We start from the raw sequence: 27,788 nt of genomic DNA, 5'->3' as shown, positions 1-27,788 counted from the left end.
ATGCATTCCAGGGCACCTGGACTCGATGCAGGAAAATCAAGGCCGAGACCGTGAGACAGCCCTTGCCTGCCATAACAATGGGTCGCGAGAACGCACGGGATGGGAGCCGCCTGCTCAATCCCCTACGATGGATCAACAGCGACTCCTGTTGATGGTTTTTAAATGTTTTATAATAATTTAGCATGTAGATTTAAGGGCTTGTCAAAAGAGATATGACTCCATTACAAACTTCTCGATCAGCTTGAGAGGGGTGTATCTCGGAGCTCCGATGTAATATATATCTGGTATAGTATCACTTTTGTATATGATAATTCATTCTGATTGTTTAATAGGCTCATAAATAATTGTAAACTTAGACTATAGGATAATAAAATCATTTCGATTTAACCACAATTGTAATCACCTGTGTAGCGATTCTTTCAAGGGATACCTTCTCACTCTATAGAACCACTGAACCAAGTACCTTATCTAGATTTACTTTTAATGGTGTCATAGGTTCAGCTCGCAAATCTAACAGAATAAAAGAGCTTTAAAAAAAACAAGACATTACAATGATATGCCATCATGCCACCCTTTTTCGCTTTTGAAAATGTGCTGAATTCTGGGTTTTATCAGCACTGCACACATAGTGCACACATAGTGGGGAGTGTTTACTAATCAATGACATTGTTTCAGTCATTTTTTTCTTTTTTACATAGCATGTGAATAAGTTGAACTACCAAACATTTCTTTACTTTCATTTCAATACCCAGTGCAACATGTTGTGCAGATGTTATAAATCTGCATACTATGCTGTTAGCAGGTATATCTCAGATATACTGTAAGTCCATACTTGTATCTCTATTTAGCCTTTACTTTGCCATATTGTATTTGTTTTGAAGGTCAGTGCCCGCCTCACCCCAGTCCTTGGGAGGGGGGCAGGGGGGGGGGGGGGTCCAGGGGGTCTCCATAGATAGATAGATAGATAGATAGATAGATAGATAGATAGATAGACAGATAGACAGATAGATAGATGTACCTACAGTACGTATACTGTAAAGGAATTCAAATTATCAAATTATGATCTTGATGAATTGAATACACAGGACCGCAATGGAAACAAGCCATAGACCAAGGGCTTTTTGTGTTATCCTTTTAGCATCATTGTAAAATCGTACCACTGTACTATTTGCAAACTGTTTTCAATCAACGAAAATCAATCAGATGACTGCAGTTGATTCAGAATGCTGCTGTTAACTGTGTAGTGCTGTACAAACAAATCAAAGCTTCTACATGGCAGCAAGCATGCTATGTTAGCTTTAAGCTACAAAGAATTCAAGCTTTCCACATGGGAAGCAAGCATGCTATGTTAGCTTGTGCTACAACAATCCTAAAGCTTTCATATGATAAGCAACTGATGTGCCTCATAATTCATTTTAAATGAGAGGCACATGTCCAGCTTCAGTAGCAGTAAAACAAGGGATATTTCACTTTCAAAAAAACATTGGGTCATTTTATCGTCTACACAGGCTTTTGTGAGCCCCCCAGACCGTTTTTAAGTTGCTTGATTCAGTATTTAGATATTTGATATTCATTTAATCAGACACGCCCCCTTCCTATACAAACCCATTATAACTTCAAACTCCATTTTTAACATGTTAGATTCATCAAAAACACCCGTCCTTGGTTCTGGTGACTCACCCTGCCATCCTAATACGCGAGGGGCCGTGGTTTTTTGATAACTTTTTGTATTTGTTTTTAATTATTTTATTTGAAAATGAAAACAAATTAATATAATAAAAAATAAAATAAAATAAATGAAAAAAGTAATCGAAAAAACACGGGCCCCTCACGTATTAGGAGGGCAGTATGAGTCACCAGAACCAAGGACGAGTGTTTTCGATAAATCTAACATGTTAAAAATTGAGTTTGAAGTTATAATGGGTTTGTATAGGAAGGGGGCGTGTCTGATAAAAATGAATATCAAATATCTAAATACTGAATCAAGCAACTTAAAAACGGTCTGGGGGGCTCACAAAAGCCTGAGTAGACGATAAAATGACCCAACGTTTTTTGAAGTGAAATATCCCTTTAAGTGAAAAGAAATGTAGTAGTGGCATAAGCACTAGAATGTACAGCATTAGCCGTAGCACAATCGTAGAAGTATTATTAGCAGTAGCACTGTAAGAACATTATTTAGCAGCAATAATAGAAGAAGCATTGGCTGCTGTTGCAGTGGTAAAAGACAGCATCATTAGCAGAATCATATCATATAGCACTGAAATATCATAGAGCAGCGCAGGAAGCAGTAGCTAAGCAGCAGATGACAGCTCGCAGCAGCTAGCAGAATGCATTGGTTCAGCAACCAAGAAAGACCTAGTCAATACGAAGCCGTATTTAAAGGAATCTCTTTGCTCATGCATGAGCTGTGATTGGAGTATGAGTGTGTGACGTAATGACCAGCAGTGCTGTGAATGAGGAATAGAAAGATGATGTTCACATCAGCTGACTTACAAGCTGGTTACAGCTTTGGCGTGCAAGACTTCCGTGTCCTGCATGAACTAACGCTATGCTTCATTAAAATTTAGACAATGGGTTTGTATAGGAAGGGGTGTTTGATAAAATTAATATCAAACATCTAAATACTGAATCAAGCAACTTAAAAACTGTCCGGGGTGCTCCCAAAAGCCCAAGTAGATGATAAAATGACCCAAACATATTTTTTTTAAGCCTTAACCCTTCCATTGTGTTTTTTTTTTCAAGTTTAAATAGGTAAAAAGTACCCTTTACATTTCTTTATTGGAACAAGGTGTTAAAGGGCAAGACCACTTTGGTAGAGGTTTGGGTTGTGTATTTACCTTGCCATGATGTAACTCCAAAGGTGGACAAGAAATCAAAAATAATTGCTCCATTAATTAGAAATTGATAATTCAAAATATGCTCCTCATTGACTTACATTGTACGGTAAAACAGCTCTCAAAATCACTCTTTTAGCACATAAACAAACACAAACAAAGTTGATTCAGACAATATAGAACATCACCAAACCCAGTACTGTTTGTTTTTTTAATACAAAATTTAACGTCCTGTTGATTTTGCTATTTTTATTAAGAAGAAAACCCGGACTGGATCCGTGGATCCGGATCTTCAAATAGTAAAATCAGCAGGAAGTTGACATTTTTATTAAAAAAATAAACAGTACTGGGTTTGGTGATGTTCTATATTGTCTGAATTAGCTTTGATTGTGTTCGTTTACGTGCTAAAATAGTGACTTTGAGAGCTGTTTCAGCGTACAATGTAAGTCAATGAGGAGCATATTTTGAATGATCAATTTCTAATCAATGGAGCAATTATTTTTGATTTCTTGTCCACCTTTGGAGTTACATCATGGCAAGGTAAATACACAACACAAACCTCTACCAAAGTGGTCTTGCCCTTTAAGTGTTGTTATTTGTTGGCGCCCTTGCTCTGTCTATTACGGTAGCCTATTGTATTGTGTTGCACAACTTGTACAAGGTTTACGGTACGCTCAGGATGTGACGTCATCACGTTCTCACTGAGCGCGCCAGAACATTCCAGAGGAAAGAATGTAAACAGCTACAGCTGTTTTGTATGCGGCTTTATGCACCGGTAGCCTACTAATAAATATGCCAGCAGGCTAAAGATGCTAAAAGAGTTACTTTGCTTATTCTCCATTACGCATGGACACTGTGCACCACGGCTCGAATGCTTGACAGAAGGCTTCATGATATCCTCAGAAACAGCCATTTTAACGCAACAAAATTAATTACCACAATTTTTGTTCATTCTGATGGTCTTAAAAAAAAAGTTACACTTGTGGTGTTAGCGGGTCAAATTTGACCCGGCAGAGAAGTGTGGCTCAATTTTGTGTGTTCTAATTAGTATTCTTTTTTTTTTCTTACATTTTTTTATCCCGCGATTTTTGTAACCCATTTTTTTTCACCCGGTGCCAATTTCCTAAGTGATCCTGGGCGCTACACCAGCCCTACACCAGCACTACACCTGTCCCCCACAGTAGGGAGGCCAGGGCCGAGCTCATGCTTCCTTCAGGCATGAGCGCCAACTGACCTTCTTGTCACCCGACAGGGGGGAGTTTCCCTGGTTGGACATAGCACGTGGAAGGAACACGTTATTCCAACCAGTTCCCTTCCCCTCCATCAGGCGCCCCGGCTGTCATGGGGGAGGCGGTATAGCGACCAGGATTACTACATGTTTTTGTGAGGGTATTAACTACCCTAGGAGACATGGGGAGAACATGCAAACTCCACACAGAGTCAGAGTGTAGAAGAGAGAGTAACGTCACGCTTTGATCTCGCCGCAAAGCGGGCCTCTATGGGCTATAGTTCCAAACATTGGAACTATCTCATTGACGTAGACAGAGCACTTCCGCATTCTATTCTTACAATGGGAGTCGACGCTACTGTCATTACTCTCTTTTAAATTACTCTGCACAGAGTAGGCCCTTTCGCCAACCCCACCTAGGGTATGGGCGCTGATGACGCGGAGGAGAAGACACGCCCCCAGCGCCCACAGCATCCCCGGCGGGAATCGAACCTAATTAGTACCTAACCGAACCTAACCTAATAACTAATTAGTATTCTTAATTATTCTATTACAGTTAGATAACATCCTCCACTCATTGATGGAGTGGAGGATGGATGATGGGATGATGGAAGAGAGGAGGGAGGGCTAAATGGAAGGAGGGTGGAATGGAGTGAGAGAAGAATAAGAGGAGGATGGCGGGATGAATGAATAAATGAATACAAATAATGGATGGAGGGATAAATGAATGAAGGCTGGAGGGAGGAGACTGGAAGTCGATTGGAGCTAAGCTGATGTATATGTCTTATTTGGTATTCCAGGTGTAGTAGACTGCTAACTACAACCCACACCACTGGGGGATTGGGGCAGACACTCTCGGGGTAGCAAGGTGGTGTCACTGCTGTGTGATGGTTCTGATGTTTTATTAATTTATTATATTTTAAGACTGCAAAACAATTGTGTAACATGACACTTAAAATGTAGAGCTTCCATTGAACATTTTAGTGTACTAGTTTTTCAGGTTTTGGAGTGTTCATGGTTTTAATGTCCCCAGAGACCCACAACTAATGTGGACTCCAGTGGCAAATCAGAATTGGAATATTTTTTATAATATTAAGTAATTTGTATAATATTATATTTGAGGAATATAACAAATGCGTCAGCTGCCTCAGCTTGTGCCATTGACTTGGCTGAGAACCCCCCAGGACATCAGACATGGCATGGAGGATGCAGTTGAAGGGCTTAATATCAGCACTAAACTCTGAGCCTGGTGATCCATAGACCAACACGGGAACTACAAATTGCACGCCCACTTTTGAGACAGCGCCGCTACTCGAGGTCCGTGAGAACTATGAACTGCAGCTGCCAATGCATTCCCTATGAGAGGATATAAGAGTTAGCCTACTTTTAAAATATTCCTACATTAACTGGAGACGATATTGATTTAAATAAAAATAGGTTTCCAAATGTATGGAGTGTCTTTGTCAACATATCTTCTTGTTTTCTTAATAGTTGATGTGTTTCACATTTAATTTGCCACTTTAGCGAGTTACCCATAATGTTAACACAGCAGAGGGTACATTACATTACATTACAGTCATTTAGCAGACACTTTTATCCAAAGCGACTTACAATAAGTGCATTCAACATAGGTAGGGAACGAAAACTACTAATCACCAGAAGTCTTAAGTGCATTTTCTGCAAAAACAAGCAACCAAGAGTATACCTAGCGCTAAGGTAAAAGTGCATTATATCAGCTACCTATTTCCTTAAACAGATGAGACAAAAATAGCTAAATCAAATGAGCAGGAGCTAAAACAAATAAGTGTATCCACTAAACAAGATCCAATAAAACAATACAACAATAAAACACGCGTTCGTACAACTAGAGGGTAGACGGCAGACAGACAAGTTGTCGCATTTCAGTGACATCACTATCTTTACGAGCGCCGACCAGTAGCGTACCCACTGTAGAGGCAGGACAGGCGGTCACCTACCCAACTAAGATCTCGCCTCCCCTAGAAACCCCAAACAACCCGAACATGTGTCATTGCGTGCTTAATGTCCACAAAGTCACGCATCCAACAAGCTTTGAACCGAGCAGATTGGACCTTCTGTTCCAGAGATAATGACCAAAACATATATACACATATAAACATAAAAATGGCCACTTTCGCCGGTTTTCTGGGTATTGAAAACCTCAAGGGATGCGTCCCGTGACGTATATACCTAGCCCTGAAACATGACTGTCATACCATGACAGTCATGGTGCCGAGTCCCCCTGGTCTAAAGTTGTGTTCTATTTTTTCACATTGCCATCTCTCACATAAACATAAACGTTCAGATTTCAAATATAAAGTGCTTACCACCGAGCCACGGATGTTACAAGGCGATGCGGACCGCGATGAGTACCCGTATCTCCCGTATTGTTCAATAAAAAGCATTTTAATCCCATCGCCGGCCATTTTCTTTTTTTCTTTTTTTTTGTTTTGTAATGTATCAGAGTGCAATACACCTCCCAACCATTAGTGTCGCATGGTTGAAAGTATCGGAGACAATTTGGAGAAAATGGCCGGCGATGGGATTAAAATGCTTTTTATTGAACAATACGGGAGATACGGGTACTCATCGCGGTCCGCATCGCCTTGTAACATCCGTGGCTTGGTGGTAAGCACTTTATATTTTAAATCTGAACGTTTATGTTTATGTGAGAGATGGCAATGTGAAAAAAACACAACACAACTTTAGACCAGGGGGACTCGGCACCATGACGCTTGTATACAAGCGTCATGTGAACCATGGCTAGTATATACCATGCGACCACTTAAACGTAAGATTTCAGAAGCTAGAACTTTTGACACACTGATGGAGTATATTATAGTATATTGTGGCTAGTATATCGAGATGACAGATATGGGACATTAAAAAGGATAAATTAAACAAATGGGACAGTTTATTAGAACACAAAAAAACAGCCTCAGTAGTTAACCAGTGAAATTACGGTATTTTACAATGCCTCTCATAGAGATTGCATTGGCAGCTGCAGTTCATCGTTCGAACGGACCTCGAGTAGCGGCGCTGTCTCAAAAGTGGGCGTGAATTTGTAGGCCTTCCGCTTCCGGCCGTGTGTCTCTATAGGCCCAGCAGCGAGCAGGACCTCAAAGGGAACTGTGGTCAATAGCATATCGGCCAAGGGCCTCAACACTAAATGAGGATAAAATGGAATTAAGTTGGGAGATTTTCTTTTTTTTATAAGACTAGACCTGTGCCCGTCGGTCACCGGCCGACTTGGGAACGATGCAAGTTGGGAACAATTAAAATAGGGAATGTATGCCCCACCCTGTTATGCAATACCTGTTGTACCCGTTGTCATTCCACCCGTTTTACCGTCTGTCTGTCTGTGTCCCTTTTGTGCCCATATATGGAGATCTCTGTATATGTCTATCTATCTGTCTGTCCGTCTGTGTCCCTTTTATGGCCATATATGGAAATCTCTATGTCTGTGCTTTTCCCTTTTAAAGCCGATATATGGACATCCCTGATGTTATCAGTATAAGCCCATATATGGGTATGGCCATATATGGGCGTATGGGGGGGGTGTTGCCAGTTCTGGAAAGTCCTTGTGCAGTGGGTCTGTGGAGAATGTGTGAAACTGACTGTGTGCAAACTGACTGTGGAAATTGGACTGACTAAGTAATCAAATGGCAGGTGTGTGGAATTTGCCAAATCAATCCATAGCCTTTTCTGGTGGTTCTTGTCAACCGCCTATCCGACCGACTCTGGGCCAGGCACTGCACTCCCTCGGGTCGTCTGTGACGTGTGTGGCGAATTTGAAGTCGGGCGGGTGAACGGTTCTCGAGATACGTGGATTACAGACATACATACAGAGATTTGGTGCATTTATTGTAAGATATACAGTAGCCTATTATAGATTAAGCAGTATGGCCCAATTTATTTTCTGCAAGACACTTGTTTATCTATCTGTCTGTCTGTCTGTCTGTCTGTAGATCCTATTGCTTATATGCTAGACTACAACTTTTATTTTGATAGTCAAAGACCACGTGATTTGACACATGGTCACGTGACTTCTTTGTTTTGATGAAAAAGGATGAATAAAAGATGACTGACATTTCAAATATAACCATTTCAAGCTTTTATATTCCAGATGAATTAAGAAAAACAAAGACAAATATAGCTTTTTCTTTTGTCAGTCCCAAATAAAAAAATGGCAAAATACTAATCAGAATATCAGAAAAATTGAGCATTTTCCAGTTTTTTTTGTTTGCTAGAAAATTGACAAAATTAACCAATTTTTTATATAGGTTCTGAAACGAAAATCAGTAAAATAGACTTTTCAGAAGTCAATTCCAATTGAAGCTCAGATTATACTAAGATCCCCTGACCCTACAAGGGTTTATGGGATCTTGGTATAATCTGAGCTTCAATTGGAATTGACTATTTGAAAAATGAAGCATTTTTTAAATTTAGGTTCTGAAATGAAAATCAGTAAAATAGACTTTTCAGAAGTTGATTCCAATTGAATCTCAGATTATACTAAAATCCCCCGACCCAATAACCTATGAACTGGAGGGAATAATACAAGATAATAAATACAAACAAATGAAATTCCATCATGTTGAATCAAAAATAAGATCATTACATTATTACAGTCATTTAGCAGACGCTTTTATCCAAAGCGACTTACAATAAGTGCATTCAACATAGGTAGGGAACGAAACTACTAATAACCCTAAGTGCCTTTTCTGCAAAAACAAGCAACCAAGAGTATACCTAGCACTAAGGTAAAAGTGCAATATATCAGCTACCTACTTTCTGAAACAGAAACAAACAAAGTCGATGACACAATCATCTCTAGCAAAGAAGAGATTACCTATTTGGGATGTATTCTTGACAAATACCTCACAGGAGAAAGCATGGCAACAAAGGTGGTCAAAAGGGTAAACCAGAGAACCAGATTTATGGGCAGAGTTTCCTCTTTTGTCAACCCTCAGGCCCTCAGGACCCTCTCAGGGACCCTGATTCAGCCCCTTTTTGACTATGCTTGCTCCTCTTGGTACTCCAACACCTCAGTGTCACTGAAGACTAAGCTTCAAACCTCCCAAAACAAACTGATTCGACTACTTCTCGGACCGGGGCCCATGACCCACCTCTCTCCCACTCACTTTGCCAGCCTAGGCTGGCTCAGGGTGGAAGACAGGGTTAAACAACAAAAAATGGGACTTGTCTTCAAAATTGTAAATGCAGATTTGCCCGAAATGCCCCCTATACCCGCTTATCTGTCAAAATACATCCAAAAGGTTAGTGACACCCACAGTCACGAAACTAGAAGGAGCGTAAACAACAATCTGGTACCACCCACCCATAAAACAAACATGGGCAAATTATCCTTCTACAGCACGGCCACCAAGGTATGGAATAGCCTAACCCCATGCATCAAAAAATGCAGTTCGTTGGGCTCATTCAAAACAGCCCTAAAAACTCATCTTTCTGGAGGCCATAAGAGGAGGTAGTACCAGTTTCCCTGTAGACAGATGACCCCCCCCTTTTTTTTGTGTATATATATATTTTTTTTTTCATGATGCTTTTTTTGTACATAGTGGTATTTTTTCTCTGTTTTTTATGTTGATTTGAACTGTTTGGTTGCTACTATATATGTCTATGAAATTTATTCAAGGACCCCAACGGAAACAGGTCCGCAAGGACTTTTTTGGTCGGACCTTTTAGACAAAAGTATTATAAAAGTAACTGTGTTGTTTTACATTCTTTTGCCTAATAAAAATGTCAATCAATCAATCAATAGTGTTTCCTGAAGAGGTGGGTTTTCAGTCTGCGGCGAAAGATGGGCAGTGACTCTGCTGTCCTGACATCAGTGGGGAGTTCATTCCAGATCCATACAAAAGATAAAACTATATACACAATAAACTATAAACAAAGAGTTGATTCAGTCATCAGATTATGCGATTCCTCTGCTTTAGTATCCTTCTCATTGTCATCCTGGATTAGACTGAATGATCATATATGTGTGACGATGTGTGACTAGCTTCCACTAACAGGATTGCCTTGCCCACATGTATGAGTCCTCATGTGTCTTTTTACAGCACTTCTGAGAGCAAAGCTTTGACCACAAACTGTACAAGAAAATGGCTTTTCGCCTGTATGAGTCCTCAAATGTTTTTTTAGATCACTCTTTTGAGCAAAGCCTTTACCACATACTGTACAAGAAAAGGGCTTTTCACCTGTATGAGTCCTCATGTGTAATTTAAGATGAGCCATCTGAGTAAAGCCTTTACCACAAACTGTACAAGAAAAGGGCTTTTCACCTGTGTGAATCATTGTGTGTATATTCAGATGTCCCTTGTGATTAAACATTTTGCCACAATCTGTACACCTAAAACTTTTCTTCCCTGTGTGAGTTATTTTTGATGATTTCAGGTCCTGGGATAGCTTGTGCTGTCCTCCCACATTGTGTGTCTTGTGTGATTTCAGTGTTTTTAAAGCTGACTGATCTCCCCTAGTCTCCTCCCACTCATCACTGTCTTCAGTGTCCGATTCAGAACAGTGTGAAGAGAGGAGCTGGTCATCACTAGTTGGCTGTGATGTTCCACAGTCCTCTACATCAGCATGTGTTTTCATGTGTTCAGTTGAGGTGCTGGCTACAGGCTCTGTCTCTCTGTTTTCATCATCATCTTCACTTTTCACTGCTAGTAATGTCAATGTTGACCCACCAGCCTCTTCTGGTCTTTGAAGTAGCTCAACCTGTTCCTCTTTAATCTGTGGAAGTTGTGGTTCTTCCTGGACCAGACTGGGGCTCCACTCCTCTTCAGGTGAAACCTCCTCTTTAAACACAGGGACGTCTAGGAAGTCTTGGGAAAAAAGATACAAAGATACTCTATAAAAGGTTTGAATCTTTTACCTCCACTGTATTACCTCAGTGCAGAGTTGTGGCTGGAAAAAGTATCAACAGATTACTCGGCCCCCAAATTTTTATTTGATGGTGCGCTGACTGCGCTCTGTACTGTAAATATTTTGTCCGTAGTTTATTTACATATCAGCTCCAGAGAAGATGCGAGACGAGCTGAATGAGAGGCAGTCCTTATTATTATTTTAAGTAATGACTTGTTAATAGGCCTGTAACTGTATCTACTGTATCGCTTTATTCAACAGAAAATCGTCCTTTAATGCCATTGTATCGATCAAAAATCTGAGCTGATCTACAAACTCTCAACACACCGTGCTACAACGAGATTTGAGCTTGCAGATCAGATATTATCATCGGCGTAGCTGTGGAACTGGATGCCATGGTGACGAATAATGTTGCCAATTGGCAACATTATTCGTCACCATGGCATCCAGTTCCATAGATACGCAGTTATACATCCCCCTACAATATGTTGTCGCAGGAAACATAGCCCGCCTGCTTGCATGTCTCTTGGACATCAAGAAATGGATGTCCCAGAATTTCCTACAACTTAACAAAACAAAATCAGAAATCAGCCCCCCAAATTCCACTCACTCCTTCCATTCTGAACTTGGCACCTTAGCTTCAAATATCACCCACACTGCCCGTAACCTGGGCGTAATTTTTTACCCAGACATTTCATTCAACGCACAAGTTACAAGAGTAGTCCAGTCCTTAGGAACTTAGGAACATTGCCAAAATGAAATCATTTATATCCACTGCAGACCTGGAAACTGTCATACATGCCTTCATTTCATCCCGCTTGGACTTCATTTCATCCCGCTTGGACTACTGTCACTCCCTCTACTCGGGCATTCATAAAAAAGCCATTTCCCGTCTCCAGATGGTGCAAAAAATTCTCACTAACACAAAGAAACGAGACCATAGCACACCCATCCTGGCTGCCCTACACTGGCTGCCTGTGAGCTACAGAATTGATTTTAAGATTTTATTGAGCCCTACATGGACTGGCTCCCAGCTACATTGTGGGCTTGCTAAAACCCCATGAGCCAGTGCGCCAGCTTAGTTCCTCGGATAGGGCCCTCCTGGATCCTCCCACAACTCACTTTGTCACACGAGGGGACCGGGCTTTTTCGGGCCGCGCACTAGAGATGCGCGGATCGCGGTTTTAGCCGCGGTTGCCACAGTTAACCGCAGTTTGGGTGGATTCGGGTCAATCAAATATAATTATTCATTAATATCGGATAAACCGCGGGTGAAATATTGCGGTAAATAAATTAATGACATCTAATATATCTATCCATAAAATAGCTAAATCTCTGCGTGCTTGTGTCTGTGTGAGTGTGTAGAGCAGCCTCTGTGCGATGCGATCACAAAATGCATTGATTTAGCCTATGGAATGTCGGTGCGTCTTTTTTCTTTTTTTTAAACCGGTGCTGCGCTGCTGCGCTGGCAGCAGAGCAGTGCGCTCTGTATGTTGGATGCCGCATGTGTTGGATTCCTGTATGTTGGATGCCGCACATAGTCTGTATGTTCAGCGCAGCAGAGCAGTGCGCTCTGTATGTTCAGCGCAGCACCGGTTTAAAAAAAAGAAAAAAGACGCACCGACATTCCATAGGCTAAATCAATGCATTTTGTGATCGCATCGCACAACTAATACTAAAACTAACGGGGAATACCAGAAAATAATAATATTTTGACATACGGGAAAAACGGTTGGTGCGGATATTCAAATTGGATAATATAATTATTGCGGTTGGATAACGGGCGGATAATTAATTTGTACATGCGGATTCGGGTGACGTGAGAGGCCATCCGCGCATCTCTACCGCGCACCGGTAAAATATTTTTTTACCACGAATATCTTACAAATCCACGGGACACCACCATTTTGCATGGCCACGTCCTACTTTATCCTACTTTATAAACAATAAAATCCACGTAGAAATCGTCTTAGAAAGACGATACAAATATCAATAATAATCCACGGGAGCCGCCATTTTGCGCATGCTCAGACCGAATTCTTTAGGTAACGCGTTTGCGTGTGACACCGTCCGTGCAGTTGAAACATGACGCTTGTAGATCTGCTATTTTCAGCTGCTAGGGTTCAAGTGGTTAATGTAAAATCCATATTGTATACGTTGGCTATTCAAAAACAGCAGATATACAAGAATTAAAAATAAAAGATTAATGTTAGTGGTGTAAAATGGCACCCAAAAAGATTCTGAGGGCAACACAAAACCCCCCGTTGACAAAACCGTCCCGGGGGGCACCGAACGGGTCCGAGTTTCACCCATTTATCCATATTGTATACGTTGGCTATTCAAAAATAGCAGATATACAATAATTAAAAATAAAAGATTAATGTTAGTGGTGTAAAATGGCACCCAAAAAGATTCTGAGGGCAACACACAACCCCCCGTTGACAAAACCGTCCCGGGGGGCACCGAACGGGTCCGCGCTGGCTTGAGTAAAAGTACAAAAGTATTGGTATCAAAATGTGCTTAAAGTACCAAAAGTAAAAGTACTCATTATTCAGAATGTCCCATTTCACTAGTTTTCAAATGAATAAAATGTATGCAAATCTACAAATCATTGTAGTGAAATTTGCCTCTGAGACGTAGTGGAGTAGAAGTAAAAGTATTGAAAATTAGAAATACTCCAGTAAAGTAAAAATACCTAAAAAATGTGCTAAGTACAGTACTTGAGTAAATTTACTTTACACAGTGAAACCCCAAGCGTCCCTAACTTCTTTAATCAGAAGCAGCTTGAAGGCACAATTAACAATGTTATTTTTGAAGGTGCAATGAAAATTTGTTTTGAAGGTGCAGTTAAAAACAAAGTGGTCAAATAAAATGGGCATTTGGCAATGCCATTGAATTGTTGATTGTTGACTTATTATGTTTATATTCATAATAATTAATTAATTTATCCGCTACTGGAAAATAAGGAAATTGAGGAATTTTGTACTATTATCCAGTATCCAGGTATTTAATTTTCACTCAGAATTATTTGGTAAATAAATAGATACTATATTGATTTTAAGTCTTTGAATCAAATCGTATCGTATCGTTCTCAATGAACCTGTATCGTTCATGTCCGTATCGACAACCAAGTATCGTGATACATATCGAATCGTTGTTAAAATGTATTGTTACTCCCCTACCTGTTAATGTTAGATCAGTGAGTCTTCTGCAGCAGCAAAGCTTCAGTGAACCCATTAATACTTTTACAACCGAACCATCGTCCAATTCATGGTACATTTAGATAGATGAAGGGGCCCATGCATCGATGCAGTCACATTGTTAATGCTGAAATTGATAACGGATTTATTTCCGTTCATCTTTACACCCTCTGTACCGGCCCACTTTCACCAATAAAAGAAATAAAGACGGAGGGCTTGAAACTTACTGAGATCCAGGTGGTCTGCAGGTTCCTGTTTAAGGTGGTCTTCAGTTTCCTGCTTAATAGAAACAGTCCTGGCTGGAGAACTGATCATCACCTGCAGACTGGACTCCACACACTGGTCTGGGATGAAGGAATACAATACACACTTTAAAGGTCTTATGGGGGGGGGGGGGCAAAATCCCTCAACAGCGACACCCGCAGGCAAAGATTTATTTTTTCATTGCAGTTGAAAAGGCTTTAAAAATCAGAGAGAAAAAAACCTGCCATGGATCATCTTAATACACGGTTGAAGGACCATGATAAAGACTTTTAATGTGTTTAATGTGTAAAACTGAATGTCATGAAACCTTTAATAATAAGGACTTTGTGACACAAATAAGGACTTTAATAATAAAGACTTTGATGTGACATGAATAAGGACTTTAAGAATAAGGACTTTGATGAGACATAAATAAGGACTTTAATAATAAGAACTTTTATGTGACATGAATAAGGACTTTAATTATAAGGACTTTGATGTGACATGAATATTGACTTTAATAATAAGGACTTTGATGTGACATTAAAAAATAATGTTATAATAAGGACTTTCAATAGGTTGGGTCTGTGTGGTTCCTTATTGAAGTGTGTACCTAAATAGGCCAAATGTGTGTTGTTGAATGTGTCTTACTGTTTTATGCTTTTGCTTTTTTTTTGCTTTATTGTTACATTATTTGTACTTTTTCTGTAAAGCACTTGTGCTTCATTCTAGCTCTGTAAAGCACTTTGAGCTGCATTTCATGTCATGAAAGGTGCTGTACAAATAAAGTGTATTATCATTATTATTATTATTTTATTAAGTCAAGTTATTCAACATAAATCAGCTTTGTATTTAACTTAAATATTGTGATTGATATCACAAGCAATCAGGCTTAAACATACCTATCCTGTACAGACTTACTACAGGTTTAAAACAGCAGTAAATAAAACACTACATACCTATCCTGTACAACTTTACTACAGGTTGCATCCTTGCGTCAAACAGTCCACGTCCCTCATCCATCTCTCGCTGTTCCTCTGACAACGTTGAATATCTTTTGGAGGACATCTCTCTAGATACTGTAGACCTCTCCCTGTGGTGCTCTGTGGAAATCAACATGCATTAGCAAAGCCTGAGAGTGCCAGACGAGCAGGTCCTGGTCAGTCCAAGCTCCTACCTGTTTGGTATATAGGAGGTAGGAAGTTGGGCTTACCAGTATAATTGTATTAATTATGTAATGATGATGGGTTGTATATACTTAGTGATTAATTGGTGTTTTTATACATTTTGTAGTTTTTTTGTACAGTTTTTGTAATTTTTTTCTCCATCCGGTGGATTATTTTACATTTTGCCCAAGAAGTGTATTTTAGACGTGAGGGGGGGGGCTCTCAGAGTGCTCCCACTTAGTAGAGTTGGCTTTCAACTCCATAAAACCATTTTTGTTTTGGTGAGTAGCGAAAGTGTATTTGTTATTTTTACTCCCGACGACAGGTTATGTAGCCTGTGGTGCGGTCGTATTGGCTCATCGGTACCACGGCGAAGGAAATACACTCTTTGCTTTGTCTTCTTACCCACTGATTCAATCTGGTCTTTCCATGACAAAAGGTGGTCTATTACTACTCCTAGGTATGTATACGAACATACCTGGTTGATCTTTTCACTATGAATAGTAATGGGGGATCTGTGTATCTCTAGTGGAGCACCAAAAACCATCTCTTCTGTCTTTTTTTGTGTTAATGATAAGAGCGTTGTTATCACTCCACTCCACCACCTTATTTACTGTGTTGGTGCAGTCCAGGATCACTGGAACTATCCTAGAGAAATCAAAACTGTATCATCAGAGTACTTTAGAATGTATTGGTCTGGTGTGTCAGTGCAACATTCAGACAGACATTCCTCAGTACGACAGCTGTCAGTATAAAAGGGTGAAAAGTACAGCTGAGCTTACACAACCCTGGGCAGCACCAACATTAGTAGTTAATGCTGAGGAGAGGGTTCTGCTCACTTTCACCCTTTGTACTCTGTTAGTAAGGAAGGAAGCATACCAGTGAATTAAGTATGGATTCAGTTCCAACTGTACCATCTTTGACACCAGAATATTATACTGTATTGTATTGAAAGCTGAAGAGAAGTCTAAGAACAGCACCCTTGCATGATTCTTATTAGACTCATCTAGGTGTTTTGTAATGAAGTGGACCAGTGTGTCAACCGCATCCTCTGTACCGTAATCTTTCTTATAAGCAAACTGACAGGGATCGAATTTGTCTTTAGTTATACTCACAAGATGTTGCAACAGTATTCTTTCCAATGATTTCATGATCACTGAAGTGAGAGCTATGGGTCTATAATCCTTATGTTCTTTTGGACATTGGATTTTGGGTAACGGTTTTATGTGTGAGGTTTCCAACACGAGGAATTGTGTGTGTGTCTACAGAGGTTTGAAATATTGGTTGCCACACAGGAGCCAACTCAGATGCAACGTTTTTGAGGAGAAAAGCACTGCACTCGTCCGGCCCATTAGCTTTCCTTGTGTTAGTACACCGAAACACTTTCCTGACATCCTCTTCAGTGATGATAATTCTGTCTTAGGGGGCAGGTGTTACAGCCTTAAGTATTTCAGTGCACTTAGAGGAATCGCCTAATGATTTGAATCTGGCAAAGAAAGTATTTAGGTCATTAGCAAAGCCAAGTTCATTGTCTGTCACAATAGGTTCGGTTGGGGATGACATTCCTGTCATGGATTTCATAGTATCCCACGCCTTTTTGAGATTTTTGGCTTTAAACGCATCCTCTATATGCTGTCTATGTGCCAATTTAGCCTGCCTCATTTCAGTTTTTAGCTTTTTTTCTGTCAATTTAAGTGCACCGAAATCTTTGTTTATGAAGGCTGTTTTCCTCTCATTTATTACATCTTTTATGTCCTTGGTCACATATGATTTATTGTTCGGATAGATTTTAATTTCCTTTGTAGGAACAACCAAATTGATGTACTAATACAAACGAGATGCATGGAAATGTATATCTTGTCAGGGATAAACGGTCTTCTGCCAGAGAACCTTCGCCTTGACATGATCTGGAACCGGGTGGCAAACCTTCAGGGACGCCCGCGGGGAAATATAGCTCTGGACCTGGTCAACGAATTTTTAAACAGAGATTTCAAAGGTAAACAAAGTAAAGTGTTTTATGTAGTGTTACAAAAAAAAAAAAATATTCAAACTAAACAAAGACACATACAAATGTACAACACATACAAATGTAATATATTTGTAAGTATACATTTGCGTAATAGTCAAATGTAAACAACTTACAAAATGAACATCTATGCTCCCACAAAGGTGGTGTAATTTTGATTATATTTCAATGTTTTGTTATTTCACATTCCCAAAAGCCATGCTGAAACAGTCAAATCATAAACTGCTCAATAAACTGGAAGTGGATTGTACGAAAGTGGTGCAGAATCGTAGTAGATGCACTGGACTTGTCCGGAAGTTACCCAAGTCTAGCAAGTTTCACAGCGTTCCTGAACAAAGAGGCCCGGATCGCCTGTAACCCCCTCGCCTCCCCATTACTGTTTAACTTCAAAACCACAGAAGAGAAGTTTCCAAAGAGAGCCAGAGCCTTCAACACAAATACGGAAGAGGAGGATGACACCTCAGGGACTGACACCTCAGAGACTGAAGACTCATCCAGTAAGGCGAAACCACCTTGCTCTGTCTGCAAAGAAGAAACACATAGCATTGCTACTGTAGGTGGCCCACCTTTGCTTCAAAAACCATTGTAGATAAAAATGCATTCATCCACCAAAACTATCTCTGCTTTGGATGCTTAAAGGAGAATTTCGGACTAAGTTTTTCTTACCTTTTCTATGATGTTATGATATCTTAGGATGAATGGTACAGTAGAACATTTTCATAACTCTATCCCGGGTCCGCCACAGCTTAAAACGTGCGCGGATAGGCCTTGCGTTAGATCGCATATTTTAATAGCTTTTTTTTTGTTAGATCTGACATTCATAGTGACAGAACATTATGCAACCAAAAAAAAAAAAAAACAACCTATGTCTCGCTAGACGAAATTGAAATCTCGAGATTTCAATCTCATCTAGCGAGACTCTATTTTTTTTACAGTGTTCTGTCACTATGAACGTCAGATCTAAAAAAAATATTCAGTGCCACATGACGTCTAAGACGTCATGGCCATGTAACGCTCTGAGTGCCACATGACGTCTAAGACGTTAAAAAAAAAGTTAGATGGCGCTCTTCCCCAGCCTGTGACTTAATTTGGGGCTTCTATCATGAAAGAAAACATGAAATCATGCCATCAAAAGTCAGGGTGACCTATAATCAAAAACATCTAGAGTTCCCATGATCAGAACAGCTTCTGTGACAGTCAAACATAAACATTCTGTGATCACAGCCGCCGTCCACCACGTGATCAAAACAACTCGTGGGAACACACACACACACACACACACACACACACACACACACACACACACACACAGCGGCTTCTTTGGTCTAACGTCACGTGAGCAAAACAACACACACGCACACACACACACACACACACACACACACACACACACACACACACACACACACACACACACACACACACACACACACACACAGAGCGTAGGAAAACAAATCCTTGGGGCTTCTTTGATGAAGGAATCACGTGAGAAAACAACTTATTGGGGGCTCTGTGATCAAACAACACCGACATCAAGTCATGGGGTCAGCTGGGGGACAGCTTCTTTGAAGAAAGTAGACACGTGAGCAAACAAACTTGTTGGGACCTCTGAAATCAAACGAACCCCGACAACAGCCATCAGGACTGATCATAAACAACCTGTGAGGCACCTATCATCAAAGGACCGCCGTCCACCACCTGACCAAAACAGAAGTTTATAAAAGCTTGTTGGACACAATGCCCATTGTGGGGAAGCAGAGAGGAGTGCTTGTGAGAGAGAGCGTAAGCGATCGATCGATTTTACAGAGAGAGTTTGAGAGAACACACACACACACACACACACACACACACACACACACACGAGAGAGAACTTGCCTGGCCCTAAGCCAGTGAAGCGGAAGCACCCTGCCGCTACCGGGCGCAGAAGCGCTGCTTCCAGTCGCCCTGTCGGCGATCCAGTCCTTGGGCCGAGCAGGGCCAGTACCGGGACAGCCGATTCTGAACGTCGCCAGCAGCCCCAGCAAACTATAGAGGAGACGATGACGTTCCGTCGCGTCGAGGTGCCCGCGGCACCGGTGACCGGAGCCTCCGCGACCGTAGTGCCCGAGACAGACTCGGAGATATCTGGCGGTGAGGAACTTGAACCGACCCAGCTTCTCCGTCGCAGTGGTAGGGTGACGACGAGTCGCCATGAGGTCCTCGAAAGCCCGTTCAATTCACAAAGATCTCAGTCTGATTCGTCAGATACTGAGCTGGAGTCGGATGGTGAGGAATGGTTTCCCTTGAGAGAGCAGGACGACACCAGGAGCAGACCACGTTCTTTCCCAGATAGCAGTGGTAAGAAGTAAATGTTATCGTGTTTGAGATGAAATGTGTCTGTCTGTCTGTCTGTCTGTCTGTCTGTCTATCTCTAAATTTAGGTTGCATGTATGTCTATTGCATGTCTGTTGTGTTGCATATCTATCTATCTATCTGCTAATGCCTGAAATAAGTTGTGATTTTGTGGACATCATATTTACCTACCAATATTTTACTGGGTGTCTTTTTGGGGATTCAGATATAGATAAGAGTGTCTGCTAATGCCTGAAATTTGTGATTTTGTGGACATCATATTTACATACCAATATTTTACTTAGACTCATCGGAGGAGGAGGAGGAGGAGGAGGAGAGGGGTGGTGGTGCTGCTGCACACAGTGCACAGACAGCTGATGAAGAGTTTGGTTTTGGCAGTAGAACTAGAGGTAAGCTTTTTATTTTTCTTACTGATATATTTTCACAACAGAAGCCAGCTTGCATTGTAGCATACAATAAGTCAATGAATGGAGTTGATATTGATGTGGACCCAAACATTGTGTATTACCTGGGAAGTCAAACAAGTGGACAAATACATTTGTATCCTATCTGTTGGTTCAATGCTTTTATCATTTACAAAGCTAAAAACCCACATGGCAACTGTAAAAGTCTTCTCTGATTTTGTGCATATCTTTACCATAACTATCTGATATTTTACTATGATTTCAGATACTGAGTCAAGGAAGACACAGCCCAGATCCAGTTTTACCGCACGTGTTGGCAGTACAGCTCGAGGTAAGGTTTCCCTGCACATGTGAGATTAAATGAATGTATTTAGTAAATGGGGTCCATTTGTACACTCTGAGTTACAGACCTGTAAGGATCCATTTGGTTCTGTGGAGGAAATCCTATTATGTTATCATGATTGGTTATATGTAGCCTTATTGTCAGTACATTGTGTTCATCTTTGTGCCTTATACATTATATTGTACATGGCATAAGAGCCACAGTGTCTCTCCTAGGCCTGATGGCTATTGTTTATGGTACAGCTGGTAAAGATTGGTAAATGGATCCTTACAGGTCAAACTTTGAGAATGTACAAATGTAACCTTATTGTCAGTACATTATAAATAATAATAATGAATTGCATTTTTATAGTTCTTTGCTAAGTGCTCACTTACTCAAAGCGCTATACAATGTTTCATTCATTCACACACCGATGGCGGAAGGACATCGGGAGCAATTATGGGTTCGGTGTCTTACTCAAGGACACTTCGACACTAACTCTGGGGGAGCCCGGGATCGAACTGGGAATCTTCCGGCTTCCATTCGGCCACTCTACCCCTGAGCCACTGCCGCCACGTTATGTGTTCATCCATGTGCCCTATAATACATTATATTTTACATGACATAAGAGCCAAGATGTCTACAAGCTCAGAGCACGGCACCATGCCACGCTATGAGCTTGGCTCCCCCAGAGTTAGTGTCGAAGTGTCCTTGAGCAAGACACTGAACCCATAATTGCTCCCGATGTCCCTCCACCATCGGTGTGTGAATGAATGAAACATTGTATAGCGCTTTGAGTAAGTGAGCACTTAGCAAAGCACTATACAAATGCAATTCATTATTATTATTATTTATAATGTACTGACAATAAGGTTACATTTGGTTCTATTTGTACATTCTCAAAGTTTGACCTGTAAGGATCCATTTGGTTCCTTTAGTGCACTCTCAGAGTTACAGACCTGTAAGGATCCATTTGGAACCCCCCCACACAAATACAAAAAAAGTGTTGTAAAATGTAATATGTATTTATGGTAATTATGTATTTCTGCAATTTACAGGTAGACCACAGCCAGGAAAGGGGCGTTGTCGTGGCGAGGAGCAGGATTCGCAGTCAGCTGATGAAGAGTTGGGTCTTGGCAGTAGAGCTAGAGGTAAGCTTTTTCTTACTGATACATTTTCACAACAGAAGCCAGCTTGCATTGTAGCATACAATAAGTCAATTGAAAAATCCTTTACAAAGCTAAAAACCCACATGACAACCCCCCCACACCAATACAAAAAAATGTCGTAAAATGTAATATGTATTTTATGGTAATTATGTATTTCTGTAATTTACAGGTAGACCACAGCCAGGAAAGGGGCGTCGTCGTGGCGTGGCTGATCCTCTGAAGTGGTACGACCTGGGTGACATGGAGTGGGTGCCAGAGGCCTTCCCATTCACAGCAGATCCCGGACCTTTCAATGCCGCTGCTGACCTGGATTCAGACATTCCAGTGGACTTTCTCCAGCTGTTTCTGACTGACGAGCTTCTACAACTTATCGTCGATCAGACAAACCTGTATGCAAAGCAGGTCATTGCGAGCGTCAAAAATAAGCCAAAGTCAAGAGTCCATGCATGGACTGACAGTCCACTCACACTTGATGAACTGAAAACATTCTTAGGGCTCCTCATGGCCCGTAATAGGTTTCAGTTGATCCATAGATTTCTGCACTTTACAGACAACAGTGTGGCTGATGTGAAGAGTAGACAAGATGACAAAATGTACAAGGTACGTCCTGTTTTGGACTACCTAGTCACCAAATTTGGTGATTTGTATCAGCCAAATTCCTCCATCTCTATAGATGAGGGGACCCTACTCTGGAGAGGGCGACTTAGCTTCAAGGTGTATAACCCCCAAAAGCCTGTAAGGTATGGCATAAAATCGTACATATTGTGTGATTCAGCTACAGGGTACTGTCATAATTTGAGGCCATATTGTGGGAAATCTGAAACTCTAGAAAAGACAGTACTCGCTCTTCTCGGTACCCTTTCAGGTCATGGTTATACTTTGTTTATGGATAACTTCTATAATTCTGTGAAATTATGCAATAAGCTCCTTGATAAGAAGACTCACATCTGTGGTACACTGAGGAAGAACAGGGGTGAACCACCGACCATCTTCTCTGCTTCCAATTCTTCCCTGGCCATTGGGGAGAGAATTGTCTTTCACAATCGAAGGGTGATGGTTACGGCATGGCGAGACACAAATGTGGTCAGGATGGTCACAAGCTGCCATGAGGATGAGATGGAGAGTGTACCAGCGTGGCGTCGGGTGAAGAAAGGAAAGGCCATTCGAGTGGAAAAAGCGAAGCCTGTCTGTGTGATCCAGTACAACCACTCCATGAATGGAGTGGACAAACTGGATCAAAATATTTCCTATTATCCCTTTGCCAGGAAGACCATGAAGTGGACAAACACATTTGTCATTTACTTGTTCCAGATCTGCATCTTCAATGCCTTCATACTGTACAAGGCCAAGAATCCACGGGGCGAGTGTAACACCATGGAGTCCTTCATGGACAGGCTCATCAAGGGATGGACCAGGCCTGTACAGGATCCACCACGCATTGACCCCCGGAGAAGGCTGTCTGCTCTGGGACATGTCCTTGTCCATCATCCGCCCACCACCAAAAAAGATCATCCATCTAAGCGCTGCAAGGTCTGTTACCATACGACGAAAGGAGACAAACGGCGCGAGACAAAATACCAGTGTGCTAGATGTCTTGTCCCTTTGTGCAAAGAATGTTTCACAACTTACGATCACAAAGAGTAGAACTTGTGAGCAATGTGAACAGTTTTTTGTTTTGTTATTTATTTACTACATTTTTTTTGTTTACTACACACTCAGAGTCTCAGAGTTACAGACCTCTAAGGGTCCATTTGGTCCTATTTGTATACGCTCTCAGAGTTCCAGACCTGTAAGGGTCCTATTTGTATACACTCTCAGAGTTACAGACCTCTAAGGGTCCATTTGGTCCTATTTGTATATGTTACAGGGAAATTGGCATTCCAGGGAAATTGAAAGGGGAGCGCTTATTTTTACCACCCACCCAGGCAATTCTGTAGAACCAACGTTAGAGGGCAATGAAGCCACATGCATGCACATGCATGTGTGTGTGTGTGTGTGTGTGTGTGTGTGTGTGTGTGTGTGTCTGTGTGTGTGTGTGTGTGTGTGTGTGTGTGTGTGTGTGTGTGTGTGTGTGTGTGTGTGTGCACATGCACACGCATGTGTGCGCACGCGCACGCGTGTGCGTGTGTGTGTGTGCATGCGCACACACACACACACACACGCACACATGTGTGTCGTCGTGGATAGTAACCGATAAAAAGATCTATTCTCCCCCTATCGGGTTACAACTCGGACGGCGCTGATTCGACACAGCAGAGCTTGAGGCCGAGGAGACGCGCCCGAGCGCCTCCAGGCGCGAGTGCCCGCGCCGACCGGCCGATGCTCTGCTGTGTCGAATCAGCGCCGTCCGAGTCGGTGCGCCTCCGTCATGGACAATAACTATATCACGTGCGGTCCGCGTCGCATCAAAGCCCCACCTCGTGCCTCCTCCTCCTCCTCTTCGCGCCGCCTCGTATCAAAGCCCTGCCTAGCGCCTCCTCCTCCTCCTCCTCGCGCCACCTCGTATCAAAGCCCCGCCTCGGGCCTCCTCCTCCTCCTCCTCCTCCTCGGAGAGAGAGAGAGACTAGAGATATCAGACAGACAGGAGGAGGCGCGAGGCGGGGCTTTGATATGAGGCGGCGCGAGGAGGAGGAGGAGGCGCGAAGCGGGGCTTTGATACGAGACGGCGCCTCCTCGCGAAGCTGGGCTTTGAAACGAGGCGGCGCCTCCTCGCGAGCCTCGCGTAAAAAAAACCTGTCTCGAAAAGCTCCGCCTCGCGCCGAAGCCCCGCGCCTAAAAGCAAGCGCTCCTCTTTCAATTTCCCTGGAATGCCAATTTCCCTGTGACATATACACTCTCAGAGTTACAGACCTCTAAGGGTCCATTTGGTCCTATTTGTATACACTCTCAGAGTTCCAGACCTGTAAGGGTCCTATTTGTATACACTCTCACAGTTACAGACCTCTAAGGGTCCATTTGGTCCTATTTGTATACACTCTCAGAGTTACAGACCTCTTAGGGTCCATTTGGTCCTATTTGTATACACTCTCAGAGTTCCAGACCTGTAAGGGTCCTATTTGTATACACTCTCAGAGTTACAGACCTCTAAGGGTCCATTTGGTCCTATTTGTATACACTCTCAGAGTTCCAGACCTGTAAGGGTCCTATTTGTATACACTCTCAGAGTTACAGACCTCTAAGGGTCCATTTGGTCCTATTTGTATACACTCTCAGAGTTACAGACCTCTAAGGGTCCATTTGGTCCTATTTGTATACACTCTCAGAGTCTCAGACCTGTAAGGGTCCATTTGGTTCCATGTGCATATAATCTCAGATTTGTGAACTGTTTTATTTTATTGTTTTATGTTATTACTCATTTATCACTTGCAACACTTGGAAGTAAAATTGTGTTTTTTATTCAATCTTATTTTTTGTCATTTGTTTGAAAATGACTACCGTATACATGTCTGCATCACTGGAGCCAAAAATAAAATGCTAAAGATTGACTTTTACTCATGTTTCTATTCTCAGGGCTGTTTTGGATGAAAAATAGTTTTATTCAACTGCCTATAAATTACGAACTGAATATGCTAGCAACTCACATTTCCTGGGCAAAGAAAAGAGTCTCATCTTTCTTTTGAGATATGGTACATAATTTTAGTCATAGCACAACATATTCTGTGGGTCTTGCAAGAGTAGATTTCTGCCTGAAAGTTGTCTCCTAAACAAAAAGGCCTTTTACTCAGGTTTCTAGTCTCAGAAGGGTGTTTTTTGATGAAAAATAGTTTTATTCAACTGCCTATAAATAAAGAACGGAATATGCTAGCAACTCACTTTTTTTTCCTGGGCAAAGAAGAGAGTCTCATCTTTCTTTTGAGATATGGCACATCATTTTAGTCATAGCACAAAAGCACACTGTGTGTCTTGAAAGCGTAGTGAAAATGCCCATAAATGCTGGCACTGGGAGCACACTGCCAGAAAACACTGTGGCACTGAAAGAGTTAAAATGTGCGATCTAACGCAAGGCCTATCCGCGCACTTTAAGCTGTGGCGGACCCGGGATAGAGTTATGACATTTTTCTACTGTACCATTCATCTTAAGATATCATAACATCATAGAAAAGGTAAGAAAAACTTAGTCCAAAATTCTCCTTTAAGGAAGAGACACAACAGTAAAGATTGTAAAAGGCGACACACCTGTAACATCATCCAACATGTCTTCACGAAGAGAGAACACAAAGGCCGGTGGAAGCAACTAAGAGTGACTCAGCTACAGCGAACAACCAAAGTCAAGAAGGCCACAAGGTTGTGTCGCATACAACGACAAGATGTGCTCCTGCCACCTCTAGCATCGTCCCAGTATTCGTGTCCTCAGCACAAGAGCCACAGAGAGGTTCTCACTTAAGCACTGCTCGACACACAGAGCGATTCAACATTCATCCTAGAAGATCTGCTTGACAAGCTGAATGTGGAAAGTCAATCAGTGAAGCTGAGACTCAGTACAATGACAGCTGTTGACACAGTCATAACAAGTAAGAGTGTCAGTAGCCTACAAGTTTGAGCACTCCATTCTGGAAACAACGTCAGTGTATCACAAGCCTACACTCGTAGCTTCATCCCAGTGGAGAAGTCTTACATCCCAACCTGGAAAACAGCATTACAGTGGCCTCACCTCAAACACCTAGCAGACAAGTTACCAGCACTTCAAGACTGTGAGGTGGGACTGTTAATCGGCTGTGACTGTCCATCAGCGCTAGCTCCTCTTTAAGTCGTCATAGGCAGCAAAAACGAACCCTTTGCACAACGCACTGAGCTTTGCTGGAGCATAATAGGCTCATCTAATCGTCATCCAGATTGACAGGGAAGCCTGAGTATGGTGCATCGAGTTGCAGTAAAGGAAATGCCAGCCCCATCGACCACTGACATCCTGAAAACCCTGGAGTCAGACTTCACTGAAAAGACCTACAAAGGCAAGTCACAGGATGATGTTCGCTTCATACAATTTCCCAGTGACAACATTCGACAGAAAGCGTTAGCCAGTGTCTCATCATGTGAAGAGGCCAAACAACGAATCGAAGCACGGGATTTGTGTAAAGGAGAAAGCCCACGTCTGCACAAATTCAACTTGAACCACAAAGTAGCCCTTGACTACATAGACCCCTCAGAAAAAGCTACAGCCACTGAACCTGTCAAGCTCAAACCAGATGCAATTCAAACAGAGCATGCACTTGACCTTCAGCGGCCTATAGAAGATGATACCTTCAGCATCAACGTCGACATGAGACCAGCCTTCAACCCGTCAGGATGATCCACAGCTAGACGACTTAAAGCCACGGTGGGAGGAGTGGAAAGATGGCGTTCAGAAGCTCAGGGAGTTGCAATCCCTAGATGCTACAATTCATATGACTATGCCATTAGCAACACCCAACCTCCTTGAGAGTGATGAGTAGAGACGTTTATTTCATATGCTTCTTCTTCATAGCAGGATTTGGTGGGAGTGTAAATGACCACCAACCAAATGGTTTTGATACTTTGATAGTTGTTCATCTTTATTGATTTGTTAGCTGTTTATCTATCTTTGTGATGCCATAGTTTGTTTTGGAGACTGTTTTTGTGTGTGTGGTTTACAAAAGGTCCACTAAGTGGCGGTGTTTCCCCATTTTTTCGGTACCTTCAGTCAATACAATAGTCACATTGTGGGGAATCTCGCGATAGTTCTATACAAACCAAGATGGCGACTGCAGAATGTTTATTTCCAGTTAAAAAGATGCACAATGAATGCAACAGTCTTAGTGTTAAGTCTTAAGTCTTCCTAAGGCATAGGTTTTGTTTACAAAGTTTATTTTCATGTCTAGTATTGTTTTATTGTACCATTAAGAAGTATATTATTTTGTTTGATTTCAAGTTAAGCTTATTTTTGGTCTACTGTTTGTTTAATGACTAATGTACTATTTTCTGACTT

The 27,788-nt window shown here is 41.7% G+C and overlaps 1 protein-coding gene across 2 annotated transcripts in view; it reads right to left on the bottom strand.

Annotated features, from left to right (window-relative positions):
* Positions 1 to 9,681: 9,681 nt before the first annotated feature.
* Positions 9,682 to 27,788, bottom strand: part of LOC308103723 (uncharacterized protein) — a 30,921-nt gene continuing 12,814 nt past the window's right edge. For both annotated transcript variants that reach the window (XM_080453854.1, XM_080453855.1), the window contains 3 exons: positions 15,368 to 15,511; positions 14,393 to 14,509; positions 9,682 to 10,925 (listed from right to left, as the gene is read on the bottom strand). In XM_080453854.1, the coding sequence (XP_080309980.1) occupies positions 10,099 to 10,925; positions 14,393 to 14,509; positions 15,368 to 15,511 (1,088 nt within the window). In that variant the 3' untranslated portion in view covers positions 9,682 to 10,098. The remainder of the gene's footprint in view (positions 10,926 to 14,392; positions 14,510 to 15,367; positions 15,512 to 27,788) is intronic.

Source organism: Gymnoscopelus braueri, assembly GCF_963280865.1.
Source record: "Gymnoscopelus braueri genome assembly, chromosome: 16".
Lineage (NCBI taxonomy): Eukaryota > Metazoa > Chordata > Actinopteri > Myctophiformes > Myctophidae > Gymnoscopelus > Gymnoscopelus braueri.
The sequence above is the reverse complement of the archived record's forward strand: the minus strand, read 5'-3'. Positions and strand labels throughout refer to the sequence as shown.